Source organism: Canis aureus, chromosome 36 (assembly GCF_053574225.1).
Source record: "Canis aureus isolate CA01 chromosome 36, VMU_Caureus_v.1.0, whole genome shotgun sequence".
Lineage (NCBI taxonomy): Eukaryota > Metazoa > Chordata > Mammalia > Carnivora > Canidae > Canis > Canis aureus.
This window is the reverse complement of record NC_135646.1, coordinates 19,674,086-19,688,813: the sequence shown is the minus strand read 5'-3', so window position 1 is coordinate 19,688,813 and position 14,728 is coordinate 19,674,086. Positions and strand designations below refer to the sequence as shown.

Sequence of the window (14,728 nt, the reverse complement as noted above, 5' to 3'; positions counted from 1 at the left end):
ATCATGTTTAACCAAAGAATAGGCATTTCTCTGTACTATAATGTGTTCTGAAAAGCTTGGCATTCTATGAAATTGCACTAAAATAACAGGGTTTTTCATTGAGAAAGATTAAAAGTAGACTACTCAGAACCTATGTAACTTTATACCAGAGCACTATCAAAAATAGCCCTTTATATTATTAATACAGTTAAAAAGGATACATTAAGGGACGCCTGGGTGGCTCAGCAGTTGAGCCTCTGCCTTTGGCTCAGAGTGTGATCCCAGATTTCTGGGACCAAGTCTCATAGTGGGCTTCCTGCATGGAGCCTGTTTATCCTCCCTCTGCCTGTGTCTCTGACTCTCTCTGTGTCTTTCATGAATAAGTAAGTAAAATCTTGAAGAAAAAAAAAGGATGGTTAAATTTAGATTAAAGGAATAAACAGAGGCTTGTACTTTTGTACAAAAAATAACATAAATCAGTGAAAGGGTTAAAGCTGCTGAGTTACAAAGATGAGCAAAATGCATGAAAGTTAAGAGTAACTTTGTAACGAGCATTTTTAAGAGTGCAGGAACTGCTAAACTGAGTTAAGATCCAAGTTTGTGATTGACATTGTATAACAGTAGTGGTTCCTTAATCATTGACAATTAAATATTCCTTAGAGGATATTTGGCAACATCTAAAAACAGTTTTAATTGATACAAGTGGGGTCATGTCTCTACTAACGTAATGGATAGAGGCCAGGAATATTGCTGAATATCCACAATGCACAGAATAGGTCCTATGCCCCTACAACAAAGAATTATCAGGCCTACATTGTTAACAGTGCCAAGATTAAGAAAAAGTTATGTATAATACTGTTCCTTCATGGCTTTCTGTTTTATTTACCTGCTGATATAAAGCATTGTAAAAATACTATATGAACCAAATGATTTGTACTAAACAGCATTATCCTGTTTGACAAATTCATGTTTCAGACATATAGGGTATAGCAGGACCTGTGTATTTTCTTTTTAAATGTGTATTTCCTGATTTTGCATATTCTTGTTCAAATGGTTTCCTATATTGGGAAAATTAAAATACAGCTCCAAGGAGAGGGACTTGGGTTTTAAAAAGTATCTTAAGATGTGAATTAGTTTCATAGATGCTATCAATAACTTCTTATTTTCCCCTCTTATATCCAGCTTGTCCCGATACAGATTGAAATTTAGTGCTGATAAAGTGGACACCATGATTGTTCAGGCAATTTGTAAGTATAGTACATGTAAGGTCTGATCTGTCCATTCATCATGACTTTTTCTTGCTGCTAAAACTATATCTTTTACGATTTTATCAGTGAGGAAGAAAAGGAGATTCGTGGGTTTTTTATTTGTTCGTTTTACGATATTATTTATTTATTTGAGAGGCATGAATGGGGGTAGGAGCTGAGGGAAAGGGAGATGCAGACTCCCTACTGAGCAGGGAGCCTGATATGAGGCTTGATCCCAGGACCTGAGATCATGACCTGAACTGAAGGCAGACGCTTAATCCACTGAGCCACCAGGTGCCCCTAGAATTTTCAGTGGTGAAGTAAATAAGCTGGAAAATGCAGAATAGAAAAGGGAAGCCACTCCTAATTTGACTAGTTGGAGATAATATAAATTAACATTGGTGATGTTAACAGATTTGTCTTTTTCCATGAAGTAAATCAATAGATGGGATCTATTGTGTTGTACTTCTGCTTTTTTTTTTTAACTTGGCTTTATAATAGGTCATTCTTCCATATTATTAAGTGAATCAACTCCTAACAGTTTCCAATTTTAAAAATTCCTTTAAATGGCAATTGCACTTCTGGGTATATACTCCAAAGAATTGAGCGGGTACACACACCAAATACATACACATCTGTGTTTGTAGCAGCATTATTTGCAGTAGCCAAAAGATAGAAATAATCCACATACCCACAAACGGATGAATGGATAAACAAAATAGGGTATATACACATAATAATTATTATCTTTAGACCTTAAAAAGGAATGAAATTCTGATGCATGTTACAAAATGGATGAATTTTGAAAACATGCTGAGAAATAAGCCACGCAAAAAAGACAACTGTTGAGTGATTCTACTTATGAGGTACCTAGAACAGGCAAATTCATAAAGGCCACAAGTAAAAGATATTACCAGGAGATGGGGGGAAGGTGGGGATATGGTGTTATTGTTTAGTACTTACAGACTTTTCCCTTGGGATAATGAAAGAGTTCTGGAAACGGGTAGTGGGTGATTGTTGCACCGAAACCTACAATTGAAAATGGTTAAAATGGTAGATTTTATGTATATTTTATGATTTTTTTAAAGCCCTTTTAAGTTTTTTGTTTTTTGTTTTTTGTTTTTTTCATTTTAATCTACTGCAGCCTTGTTAGATGACTTAGACAAAGAGCTAAACAACTACATTATGCGGTGTAGAGAATGGTATGGCTGGCATTTCCCTGAATTAGGAAAAATTATTTCAGATAACCTGACATACTGCAAATGTTTACAGAAAGTCGGTGAGTAACTTAATTCTTTATTTTTTTAACTTAATCTTTTAAAGCATTGAAAATAACAATTTTTTTAATCCCACAACATGAGTTATAGGAATTGTTTTTTTTCCTTTTTTTAAGTAATTTTTTTCCTTAAGCTTCTCAGAGTTTCTTACAACTTACATGTATTTTGGGTGTGTAGCTGTATTAGTGTCTGTTAGAAACAGTTAACTTGGACTTTGATTTCAATGGCCTGTACAACAGAGAACATGGTTCTCTGATTTGGTTTTTCTTAAAATGGCTTCTTAAGGTGAAATGTATCCCATAGTAAGTTTACCATTAATACAGGCAACTGGACCTGGAATATGCTACTAAAAATAGTGCTGTCCGTACTGTTAGTGTTGTATCCTGTGCCAGTAGTACAGTAATATTAGCAGAACAACTTAAGCATTGTTAATATATAGGACTTCCCAGGGTCATACTACATTGCCGTATTACCACCCCAAGAATTAGTGGCACAGGCTTTAGTAAAATCTTAGCTACAAATTGCCTTATCATTAGTCCTATTTTATGAAGTATTTTGTTTTTAATTCTATTTTATATCTTTTTTGGAGGGAGATGGTGGGGAGAGATTTTAATCTCTAAAAATCAGGCCTTACATAAGGGAAATTAGTAAGTCAAACTTGTTAGCTTTTTGTTTTGTTTAGGCATCCTTTTCATTGGCTTCTCTCTACCTTTTTTTTTTTTCTTTTTTGACTATTTGGATTTTATATAATTTGTTGAAGAGTGATTCTCCCTCATCCTCTGCAAACATTCCATAGGCGATAGGAAGAATTATGCCTCAGCCAAACTTTCTGAATTACTGCCAGAGGAAGTTGAAGCGGAAGTGAAAGCAGCTGCAGAGATCTCCATGGGAACAGAGGTTTCAGAAGAGGATATTTGCAACATTCTGCATCTCTGCACTCAGGTAAACTATACACATGGAGAAATTACTTTTGGTGGGACTGGCTATGTAATAATTTTCTGATGGCAATGATGATTTTTAAGCTTACTCACCTGATAAATATGAGGGTGTTCAGTCACTACCTCATCTGATGCCATCTTGATTTATATATTTCAAGGGGGAAATACATACTGAAGTAGGTTGAAAAATACCATCTAATTTATTTGTATTGTTAGCATTGTCTGGATAATGAATTATAAATTCATTAAGACAGAAATAAAGATTGAGTTACTTATTTCTAGCCTTTATGTTTATAGCCTGGAGTGTTCTTTTTTCCTCATTTGGAGATAGCTAAACAAGAATCACAAAGAGGAGGGCTGGCTCAGTCCGTAGAGCATGTCACTCTTGACCTTGGAGTTGTAAGTTCTAGCCCACAATTCGTGTAGAGATGCTTAAAAACAAAATATTTTAAAATCATATGCACAAAAAAGAATCACAAAGAGGATGACCAGTGTCTAGCCTTGGAGTTTTTTAAAAAATAACAGTAATATTGACTAGCATTTTTAGGCAGTGTATTGGGTTGTTTTACATTTATTATCTCATAAAATCCATTAAAACGGGAAACTGAGATAAAGAATGGTTCATTGTTCCGGGATTACATGGCTGACCTATGATAGTTTAGGGCTCCAGTGTGTAAAGACATGTGGTTTTTAAATGATTTTTACATAAGTAATTTATGATGTGTTCATTTTGTTTCTTATACTAGGTAATTGAAATTTCAGAATATAGAACTCAGCTCTATGAATATCTACAAAATCGAATGATGGCCATTGCACCGAATGTTACAGTCATGGTTGGGGAATTAGTGGGAGCACGGCTCATTGCTCATGCAGGTGATGATTTTAATGTAACTTATAAACAGGGATATTTAGAGTAGATTGTTTTCTACTTAGGGTTATCTTTTTCATCTTCAAATTATATTCATTAGAAATTTTAGGTAATAAACAGAAGTAGTTGGTTATAGCTGAGAACTAAGGACCAAGTGTTCAATGATGATTCTAATGTGTATGCCTGATTTCCTTTTGGATAGTGAAGGCATCTTTAGTCACTACCTCTTCTGAGACACTTGTGGTCCGTTGTCAGAAGTTTTTTACCATTAATGAGAATAATCAGATGAATGCAGGAGAATGAAATCAGTTAATGATTCCACTACTAGAAACTTACCAGAATAGGGGTGCCTGGGTGGCTTAGTTGGTTAAGCGTCTGATTCTTAATTTTGACTCAGGTCATGATCTCATGGTTGTAAGATTGAGCCCATCACTGGGCTCTGCTCTGGGCATGGAGCCTGCTTAAAATGGTCTTTCCCTCCACCCTTCCCCCTTGAAAAAACCCCTCATCAGATTAAATAGTTCTCACAACAGGTGATACATACCCTTGTTTGAGAATCTGGTTCACTACTGAATATGCTAATTTTAATATATTTGACATGCAAAATCTTTTAATGAATTTATAATGAAACTTCAGGTGTATATATGGTGATGTTACAAAGAAGGTATGTTACAAAAAATACTGTATAATTGAATATTTGCAAATAGAGTAAAGTACTATTGTTGGAGTCATTGTTCCACTCCATCATAGAATATTTTAATGTATCATCTACATCAAAGTGTCTAAACTAGAATAGCACCTACCTATAACTACATCATTATACAGATAGATATGCCATCCAAATACCCTCAGCTGCAAAATTGGGGTTATCTGGTTGGTTTTGTTTGCATCCATATTTTCGTAGGCTTAACCAAACTTTTGTGGTAAGAGATGCAGGGATTAACAGAAGTGTGTGTTCAATTTTAAATACATATCTAGTGGTTGAGCATTAATATTGGGGGTCTGTTCTGACAAAATCTGTACAGTAAATCTTTTTTTTTTCTGTACAGTAAATCTAATAAAGCAGCAACTTTTTTATACCTGATCAGTGTACTTACAAGCATATCTCCTCATTCATACTGTAAACAACAGATAAAGTGTGAGAAAGTTATCACATAGTTTTTCTGCTGAGATGTCTGTCCTTTGTGTGTCTGTTCATTCTTATGTTTTTTTTCCATATCTAAAGTAGAATACTTGATGTCTAAAATCCTGCTGGTATGCTAATAGTATGTAGAGTAGTTAATACCGTCTCTGGCAAATAAGTATAATTGAACTAATAGGTTTAACCTTCAGTTTAGCATAAGCATTCATTATAAGCCTCTGCTTATAGTGCTACATGGTTGAATCACAAATGCTGAGGCTTTCTAGGGAGTCCCAGACTATAGAATCTGTATTGTATCAGATTTTTATTTACTCTGGTGGCTATAATACTTAGACTATATGTCTTGTGTTTAACACATGGAACTTTTAAATACTTGGAATTGCAATCCTTGTAACTACTTCTTTTCTTTTGAAGGTTCTCTTTTGAATTTGGCCAAACATGCAGCTTCTACAGTTCAAATTCTTGGAGCAGAAAAGGCACTCTTCAGAGCCCTCAAGTCTAGACGAGATACCCCAAAGTATGGTCTCATTTATCATGCTTCACTTGTAGGCCAGACAAGTCCCAAACACAAAGGAAAGGTGAGATGTATTTCTCCTGAGACCGGTCATTTTTTCTTTTTTTTCTCCCCTCCAGATAAGTCATTTCCTCCCTACTCTATAGGATGGAGTAAATTTTTCTACTGCTTCTTTTTCATTAGAGAATGATGATTTCTTGAGCTATAAAAGCACTTTTGTGTAATGAAAGAAAATAACATAAAGTGTTATTGGGGGCACCTGGCTGACTCAGTAAGCAGAGCGTGCAACTCTTGATTACGAGGTTGTTAAGTTCCCAGCCCCATATTGGGTGTAGAGCTTACTTTTAAAAAAAAAAAAATTTTTTTTTTAATGAAAAAGTATTACTGATCTTATTAAAGCCATGTTCTTTTGCTGTGTTAGGAGTTTTCTAGAATCTATGTGTTGATGAATGGGGAATGAATCAGAAGTTTTCTGGCAGGAAATCAATTTAGCATCATTTATGAATTATAAAATAATAACCATACACTGTGCTCAACACTTAGTAGGACTTACATGAATCCTCTTACTTATTTTTAAAGATTTTATTCATGAGAGAGGGGGGGGGGCAGAGACACCAGCAGAGAGAGAAGCAGGCTCCACGCAGAGACCCGATGGTGGGACTCAATCCCAGGATTCCAGAATCACGCCCCGGGGACAAAGGCAGGCGCCAAACCGCTGAGCCACTGAGGGATCCCCTACATGAATCCTTTTAATAGCCCTGTGAGATACAGGGTATCTTTTACAGATGGGAAAGCTGAGACTTAAGCAATTTCAAGCTTTTTTGGTAAGGGCATATAAATTAACAGAAACTGAAATGTTAAAAAAAACAAAACCCTGAAATATTATAAAATTCAGAGCAGATTGATGAAAGGGGTGATGCATTGTTAATTAACCTAAAAGGGGCTACACTTTTTCCAGATGATCTCATGATGTGGAACTAAGGTCACTGAGTAGAAATTAAAGGAAGACATTAGGATATTTTGAGCTCGTTTTGGACATGAACTACTGCAAGATTATCTCATCCAACAGAACGAATGGGGTTTTGTATATAACCAGTTAGCCATTGAGAGAGATTCAGACATAAAATAGGTGGCTTAAGAGATGCCTGGGTGGCTCAGCTGTTCAGCAGCGTCTGACTTTGGCTTAGGGCATGATCCCTGAGTCCCAGGATCGATCCCCTTGGAGCCTGCTTCTCCTTCTGCATATGTCTCTGCCCCCCACCCCATGAATGAATTAATGAATAAAATCTTAAAAAAAGATAGGTGGCTTGAGTTGTATTATATTTCTTGATTTTAAAAAATCCTAGAATGAAAGAGTTGATGTTATGCTTCTATTTTATCATGAATCAGTTATTGATTTTAACATCTCAACTTGGGGTATACTTTAAATGCCTCTAACTTCAAGTTCTCTATTAGATTTCTCGAATGCTGGCTGCCAAAACTGTTTTGGCTATCCGGTACGATGCTTTTGGTGAAGATTCCAGTTCTGCAATGGGAGTTGAGAACAGAGCCAAATTAGAGGCCAGGTTGAGGACCTTGGAAGATAGAGGGGTAAGGACCACATCCTGTTTATTGTAGAAGTGTTATAAAAAATTCATAAACTTTAAGTAATTTATGTACTTACTCATTTCACCTACTAAGCAGTTTTTATTTTATTATACATTTTAGTATGTCTAATATTTTTTGTTCCTGCTATTAAGTTTCCCTTAAATTTACCAAAAATTGTTATCTTTTCTTAGATAAGGAAAATAAGTGGAACAGGAAAAGCATTAGCAAAAACAGAAAAATACGAACATAAAAGGTGAGTACATTTTGGGGAGGATTAAAAATTTCTGCTTGTGGGCAGCCCAGGTGGCTCAGCAGTTTAGGGCCGCCTTCCGCCCAGGGCATGATCCTGGAGACCCAGGATCGAGTCCCACGTCGGGCTCCCTGCAGGGAGCCTGCTTCTCCCTCTGTCTGTGTCTCTTCCTAACCCTTGCTTAAATGCTTGCTTAAATTCAATGTCTCTAATTTTTTCTTTGCTATTTACAGTTTTCCATATTTCTAATTTTTAATCATATAAATATATTTTTACATTGTAATAAATACACATATAGCATATATTTTGGCTTTTCTCTCAAATAATCTCTCTATAGGTACCTCACAACCCCAAAATCAAGACTCTCATGCTCCTTCAGCCAAGCCAGCCAGGCACCCCTTGGCTTTTTTCCCCCCTTAATATTTAACTAGTTCATTTTCAGATGTTGAAAGTAAATATTGTTATTCATGGTTTCGATATAGTATACCATCTATCAACAAAAAATCAATTCATAGTTAATCCACAATGAAACCTGTTTAAAAGACAGAAAAGTCTAAAAATAGCTAAAAGGCATAATAATAAAATACTGAGAGCTCACCATGAAATTAACAAAAGATATGTGTTAGGGTCTGGTAGTTTGGTTATTATTTGAGGTAATGTTCAATGCTGGTAATGTGATGGAAGTAGAATGTAATACACCGTTTCTGGGAAGCACTTTTACAGTATGTCTCCGGATTCTTTAGTCATTAACCCATAAATTCTCACTCAGGACCCATAATTCCTTAAGAATTTTAATAGTAAGATTTTAAACTGGGCAAGGAGTAACATCTTACTGTAAATATTCATATATGTATTTAAATGTACATATTTAGAAAAACTACTTCCTTTATTCTGGAAGGAAATCAAAAGTGTTCCCACTAACTTTATGTTTTATGAATTTTCCAAGTTTTCAACAATGACTATATATATTATATATATATTGTAATTTTTTAAGTCTGACTTGAGGTCTTTAGTTGATAAGTATGGATCTTTGTTTTTTATTATAAATGTTTTTAACGTATAAAAATTAAGCAACCGGGCAGCCCAGGTGGCTCAGAGGTTTAGCGCCTGCCTTCAGCCCAGGGCATGATCCTGGAGACCCAGGATCGAGTCCCACATCAGGCTGCCTGCATGGAGCCTGCTTCTCCCTCTGCCTGTGTCTCTCATGAATAAATAAAATCATTTTAAAAAATAAATAAATAAATAAAAATTAAGCGACCATAAATCTACAAATAAATGAAACATTCCTTACCTTGTTTTGAACAGTTTCTTAATATGCCATTATGCTTGTGACTTTACTTTTTTTTAAGATTTTATTTATTTATTCATGAGAGACACAACACACGGAGGCAGAGACACAGGCAGAGGGAGAAGCAGGCTCCATGCAGAGAGCCTGACGTGGGACTCGATACCAGGACTCCAGGATCACGCCTGGGCCGAAGGCAGCGCTAAACCAGTGAGCCACCTGGGCTGTCCCTGCTTGTTACTTTAAACACATGCACTTAAAGCACCAATTATGAGATTACTTCTTGTTGTTTTAGGCACTTAGTACGTTGAGTTTTTACTTTTCTGCCACATTAGAACAAAAGCAAGCGTAGCCTTTTAGGGAATGTTTATCCATATGTATCCCCTTGTTTTTCTGCCTTTGGGGATTTTGTGATGAAGTATTCTGTGTTAACTTGATTTAGGTATTTTGTTTTTTATTGAATTTACCCTATGTTCTGAAACTTGAGTTGCTTCAGTTTTTACTTTCTAGGATAGTCCGTTGGTATAAAGAGATTTTTGCCATTTTCCTCATACTGATTAAATATTTTTCTATACCGTAGTCATCACAGTGATTACTAACTTAAATCAGAACTCATTTTAGGGCAGCCCGGGTGGCTCAGCGGTTTAGCGCTGCCTTCGGCCGGGGATGTGATCCTGGGGAACCAGGATCAAGTCCCACGTCGGGCTCCCTTCCTGGAGCCTGCTTCTCCCTCTGCCTGTGTTTCTGCCCATCTCTCTCTCTCTCTCTCTCGGATAAATAAATAGAATCTTAAAAAAAAAAAAAACTCATTTTAGCTCACCACTTCTCTTGAAGTGTGATTGACTTACTTGGAAAATCTGGTTGATAACCTCTTTACCTTTTGGAAACTATTAGTTTTCATAAACTACCCCAAAGCCACTAAATGATTTAAAACAGCATTGTATGCTTATGTAAGTATTATCTAATGGCATTTCCTTTAAACTTCTTTAGAATTATTTCAGTTATAAGTGTTGTAGAGATTTTTTATAGTTCTTTGATTCTTTCAGTGAAGTGAAGACTTATGATCCTTCTGGTGACTCCACACTGCCAACCTGTTCTAAAAAACGCAAGATCGAACAGGTGGATAAAGAAGATGAAATTATTGAAAAGAAGGCCAAAAAAGCCAAGATTAAAATTAAAGGTCAGTTTGAAGTTTTATTTTTTTTATTTTTTTTTATTTTTTTTAAGATTTTATTTATTTAATTCATGAGAGACACACAGAGAGAGACAGAGACACAGGCAGAGGGAGAAGCAGGTGCCATGCAGGGAGCCTGACGTGGGACTCGATCCTGGGACTCTAGGATTACACCCTGGGCGGAAGGCAGGCGCTAAACCCCTGAGCCACCGGGGCTGCCCTTGAAGTTTTAAAATGTTGTTTATATTCTTATTCTTTAAGAAAGACAGACTTCATAAGTCTTGGGGAAATACATGCCATTAAATTTTATTATGAAGCTACCCATATTTGAAAGTTAATGGTGTGGGACACCTGGGTGGCTCAGTGGTTAAGCATCTGCCTTTGGCTCAGGGCGTGATCCCGGGACCTGGGACTGAGTCTTGCATTGGACTCCCTGTGGGCAGCCAGCTTCTCCCTCTACCTGTGTCTCTGCCTCACTCTCCGTGTCTCTCATGAATAAATAAATAAAAGAAAGGTAATGGTGTGTGTTTGTTTTTAAAGGTTTTATTTCAGAGAATGAGAGAGAGAGCATAATTGGGGAGTGGGAGAGGGAAAAGTAGACTACTCCCACTTAGCCAGGAGCCCAACCTGGGGCTTGATCCCAGGACTCCAAGATCATGACCTGAGCTGTAGGCAAATGTTTAACTGACAAAACCACCCAAGCATCTCAGAGAAGCATTTCTTTGAATATATGGAATCACATATTAAGCTGAGCGTACCAAATTTTACTTCCTACCATAGGAATTATTTTGAGAATCAGCTTAAGATACAAGAAAAAAAGTTCATGCTTTCTAAATTAGTCGTTTCTATTGTATAGAATAGACTAGAGTAATAACATTGAGTACCCTATCATTATAGTAATAATATTTAATAGGTGCTATCTGGTGGACTGGGCTATCTTGGAAAGTTGGTAAGCAAGTAACCCCATTTGCCAGTAGTACCTGTATTGAATGCCTGCCGGCTAGTCTAGCAGGAAAAGCAGGCATTAAAGTAATATTTGGTTTGCTTAAAAAATTTTTTGTTTGTTTCTAAATAGCTTTGTGGTCAAAAGTATACTATCAGCAAATGTGGATTCCTGACCTGGCTGAAAGAAAGATAAACAAGTTATTTAAGTCCTGTGTTTCTATTTACTTATTGAATAGTAAGGTGATCCCTAAGCCAATTAATAGCATTTGAAACAACCAACTCCAGATTCGTATCTCCACTTGTATATACAGTAAGCTTTTTTTGTTTTTTGTTGTTTGTTTTTTTACAGTAAGCTTTTCAAACTAATATTCCTCTGTTTTTGTCACTCTCAGTCTGTTTGTTTCTCCACAAATTTTTCTGTCTTATAAATGGCAGTTCTGGTTGCTGTGGCATTTAACTTTTTCTTACAACCCAAATGTATTCTGGCAACAAGTGATCTTAAAAAAAAAAAAAAGATTTCATTTTTAAGAAATCTCTACAGTCAATGTGGGGCTCCAACTTAAAATTCCAAGATCAAGAGTCATATGCTCATACCAACTTAGCCAGCCAGTTCTAGTCTAGCAACAAATTCAATTCAATTCTACATTGAAAATATTTCCAGAATGTAACCATTCTTCTTACCCACCACTGCTTTTTTTTTAATGTAGCAGCCACAGTGCTACCTCCTGTTAACACTGATCTACTTTTACTCCTTGCTCACTCTCCGCCAGCCACACTGGCTTCATTATTTCTTGTTACTCTCCAACTCTGCTTCTCTCCCAGAATAGCCTTAGCATTTACTCTTCTCTCTGGCTGGAATGTTTTTCCTCAGGATAGGTGCATCATTCACTCCTTTGCCTCTTCCAGGTGTTGTCAGACTATCCTCTCTGAAGTAGCCATACGCATTACTGTTCTTAGTGTTCCTCTTCCTGCTTTGTTTTTATTCTTAGCATTGATTACTGTGTAAGATATTGTGTAGTTTTATTGTTTTTCCCCCTCTACTAATAAAAAAGATACATAAAGACAGGAATTTCTTTTTATGTCCTGTTGTATCCGGTTGGCTAGGATATGACCTGGCATTTATTTAGTAAGTGCTAAATAAATTTTTGGTGAATGAGTTTCTAATGAGATGCACCTATTACTGAGTCTTCTTCTTCTTTTTTTTAAAGATTTTACTTACAGCAGCCCAGGTGGCTCAGCAGTTTAGCGCTGCCTTCGGCCCAGGGCCTGATCCTGGAGATCTGGGATTGAGTCCCACGTCGGGCTCCCTGCATGGAGCCTGCTTCTCCCTGTGCCTCTCTCTCTCTCTCTCTCCTCTCTGTGTATTATCATGAATAAATAAATAAAATCTTTATTTTTTTTAAAGATTTTATTTATTCATTTATTTATGAGAGACAGAGAGAGAGGCAGACACAGGCAGAGGGAGAAGCAGGCTCCCTATTGGATAGCCAGAATGATGGGAAAAAACTGATATGCAAGAGGTCAGGAAAGTGAGGTCTGACACAGTGTTAATTGTTGTGTCTGTATAATTAACCCCATTTAGTTGAAGAAGCCCCAGCAGCAACAGAAGAAGAAGAGGAAGAAGAAGAAGGAGTACTAGTGGTAGAAGAACAGGAGACATCTGTGAAGAAGAAGAAAAAGAAGGACAAAAAGAAACACATTAAGGAAGAACCACTTTCTGAGGAAGAACCTTGTACCAGCACAGCAATTGCGGTATGTTTTTAATTATCAGTACTTTGTTGGCATGGGCGGGGTCTCTGTATTTTATTATACTCTACGTATTAGAAATGAGCGGGCAGTTAAGATGGTTTTCATTGATGGAACAGTAAAAATAAAAATATTATTAAAAAGGCCATTCCCAAACCTAGAATCTTACTATAAACTCGGTTTACTTTGAGGAAGAGAGAGAATATTTGCTACAGATTTTCATAGAGGTGATACTTACAGTTTTAGGTTTTAATCTTTAACCCAAATTTATTTTCAAAGGATATAGATCAACTTTGCTTTTTATAGGAAAAGTTATTATTACTAACCCATACATTTACAGCTCTTTAAAAAGCATTCTGGTTTGTTATTTTCAGAGTCCAGAGAAAAAGAAGAAAAAGAAAAAAAAGAGAGATACTGAGGACTAATTGAAGGGAACCGTCTTGGAATGAATCATCTGAATACATCATACTTAGGATTCAGTCAGAATGTATCAGAGATGTCCCCTAATTTGAGGGAAAGTTGGATGAAACAAAGTTATTAATCATTTATACCTTTTCAGACCTATTCGTGTCTTGACATCAGTTCTGTTAAACTTGATTGTGTCATCATTTCTTAGAGTCTTTGTTACACAAATAAAAATATTTTCTTTGTATTTTAAGGCAGTTCTGTGATCTCTATACTTTAGGTAGACAATCCATGGCCCTTTCTATGTTTTATTATTTGATGATTATTGCTTTAATAATTCTAGCTAAAAAGTGAGAGTTGTGAATTATTAATTTGAAACTTAGCCTTTCTGAAGGCTGTGATTAGATGGACCAATTTAAGAACCTTACTAATGTTTCTTTTTCCTTTTTAGACTGTCCCTTTTTTCTCCTTTTCTCCTATTTTTCTGCTTCTGTATTTATTTAAATAAAGCTGTGTTTTGTGTTCAAAACTTTTAAATTAGGTGAGCAAAACTTTTGTCCCTATTTTACTTTACAGTTCTGAATAGAGCAACAAAATAATTAGTAACATAGATGTAGACTTTTTTTCTGAACTAACATTTTTAAAAGGATAACAAAATGATTATCTAGTAAAGAATGGGGGAATAACAGGAAAACAAGATGACCAAAAATAAAATGTCCATGGGTATAACCAGGACATAGAACACCAAAGAAATCTGTTGCTAAAATATAGTATTAATGTGTGAAAAACAGCCTGATTGACAGCCGTATGTGTACATATAATCATGACAACCACAGGTTTCATGGTATCGTTAGGACTTGCATCTCTATGCCTTGGGCATGATGCTAAAGCCCAGCTCAATAAATGCATTCAACAAACAAGTGGAGGAGCTAAAATGATTATAGCTTTGGGGTGCCTGGGTGGCTCAGGCAGTTAAGCCTCTGATTTTGGCTCAGGTCATGATACTGGTGTTCTGGGATTGAGCTCTGTCCAGCTACCCGCTTAGGGGAGTGTGCCTCGCCCTCTGCCCCTACCCCCTCTGTTCACGTGCATGTGCTCGCTCTCTAATGAATAAAATCTTTAATAAGATAAAATGATTATAGCTTTGAGTTTCCTCTGCTTTTCAGGTAACTAACAGCAAGTCCACAGCCCCTCTTGTTCCTCACTTGTGAATTAGAGTTGATAGTCAACATTACTTCTCCACTAACAGTGGCTTGTAGAAAAAAGATGACATAAATTTTCAGAGGTGTAAGTACATTTCAAATTTAGATATTTGAAGTAAATGCTACATGAAGTACATTAGCCGTCCCTAGACACAGTTCTATAATAAAGC

General features: G+C 36.3%; 1 protein-coding gene and 2 non-coding genes across 8 annotated transcripts in view; all 3 read left to right on the top strand.

The window, feature by feature from the left end:
- Nucleotides 1–13,609, top strand: part of NOP58 (NOP58 ribonucleoprotein) — a 31,526-nt gene extending 17,917 nt beyond the window's left edge. For 5 of the 6 annotated variants that reach the window (XM_077884724.1, XM_077884722.1, XM_077884727.1 and 2 more), the window contains 10 exons: nt 1,162–1,226; nt 2,371–2,505; nt 3,300–3,445; nt 4,188–4,314; nt 5,865–6,028; nt 7,420–7,554; nt 7,743–7,804; nt 10,133–10,266; nt 12,788–12,957; nt 13,326–13,609. In XM_077884724.1, coding sequence (XP_077740850.1) covers nt 1,162–1,226; nt 2,371–2,505; nt 3,300–3,445; nt 4,188–4,314; nt 5,865–6,028; nt 7,420–7,554; nt 7,743–7,804; nt 10,133–10,266; nt 12,788–12,957; nt 13,326–13,376 — 1,189 coding nt within the window. In that variant the 3' untranslated portion in view covers nt 13,377–13,609. Of the gene's footprint in view, nt 1–1,161; nt 1,227–2,370; nt 2,506–3,299; nt 3,446–4,187; nt 4,315–5,864; nt 6,029–7,419; nt 7,555–7,742; nt 7,805–10,132; nt 10,267–11,335; nt 11,516–12,787; nt 12,958–13,325 lie in introns of those variants that run through there. The other variant, XM_077884723.1, reaches the window with a different exon arrangement.
- Nucleotides 3,503–3,581, top strand: LOC144306315 (small nucleolar RNA SNORD11B). The gene has a single exon (XR_013373383.1). It is a non-coding gene; the product is annotated as a small nucleolar RNA SNORD11B (small nucleolar RNA).
- LOC144306314 (small nucleolar RNA SNORD11) lies at nt 4,464–4,547 on the top strand. Its single transcript, XR_013373382.1, has one exon. It is a non-coding gene; the product is annotated as a small nucleolar RNA SNORD11 (small nucleolar RNA).
- Nucleotides 13,610–14,728: the final 1,119 nt, after the last annotated feature.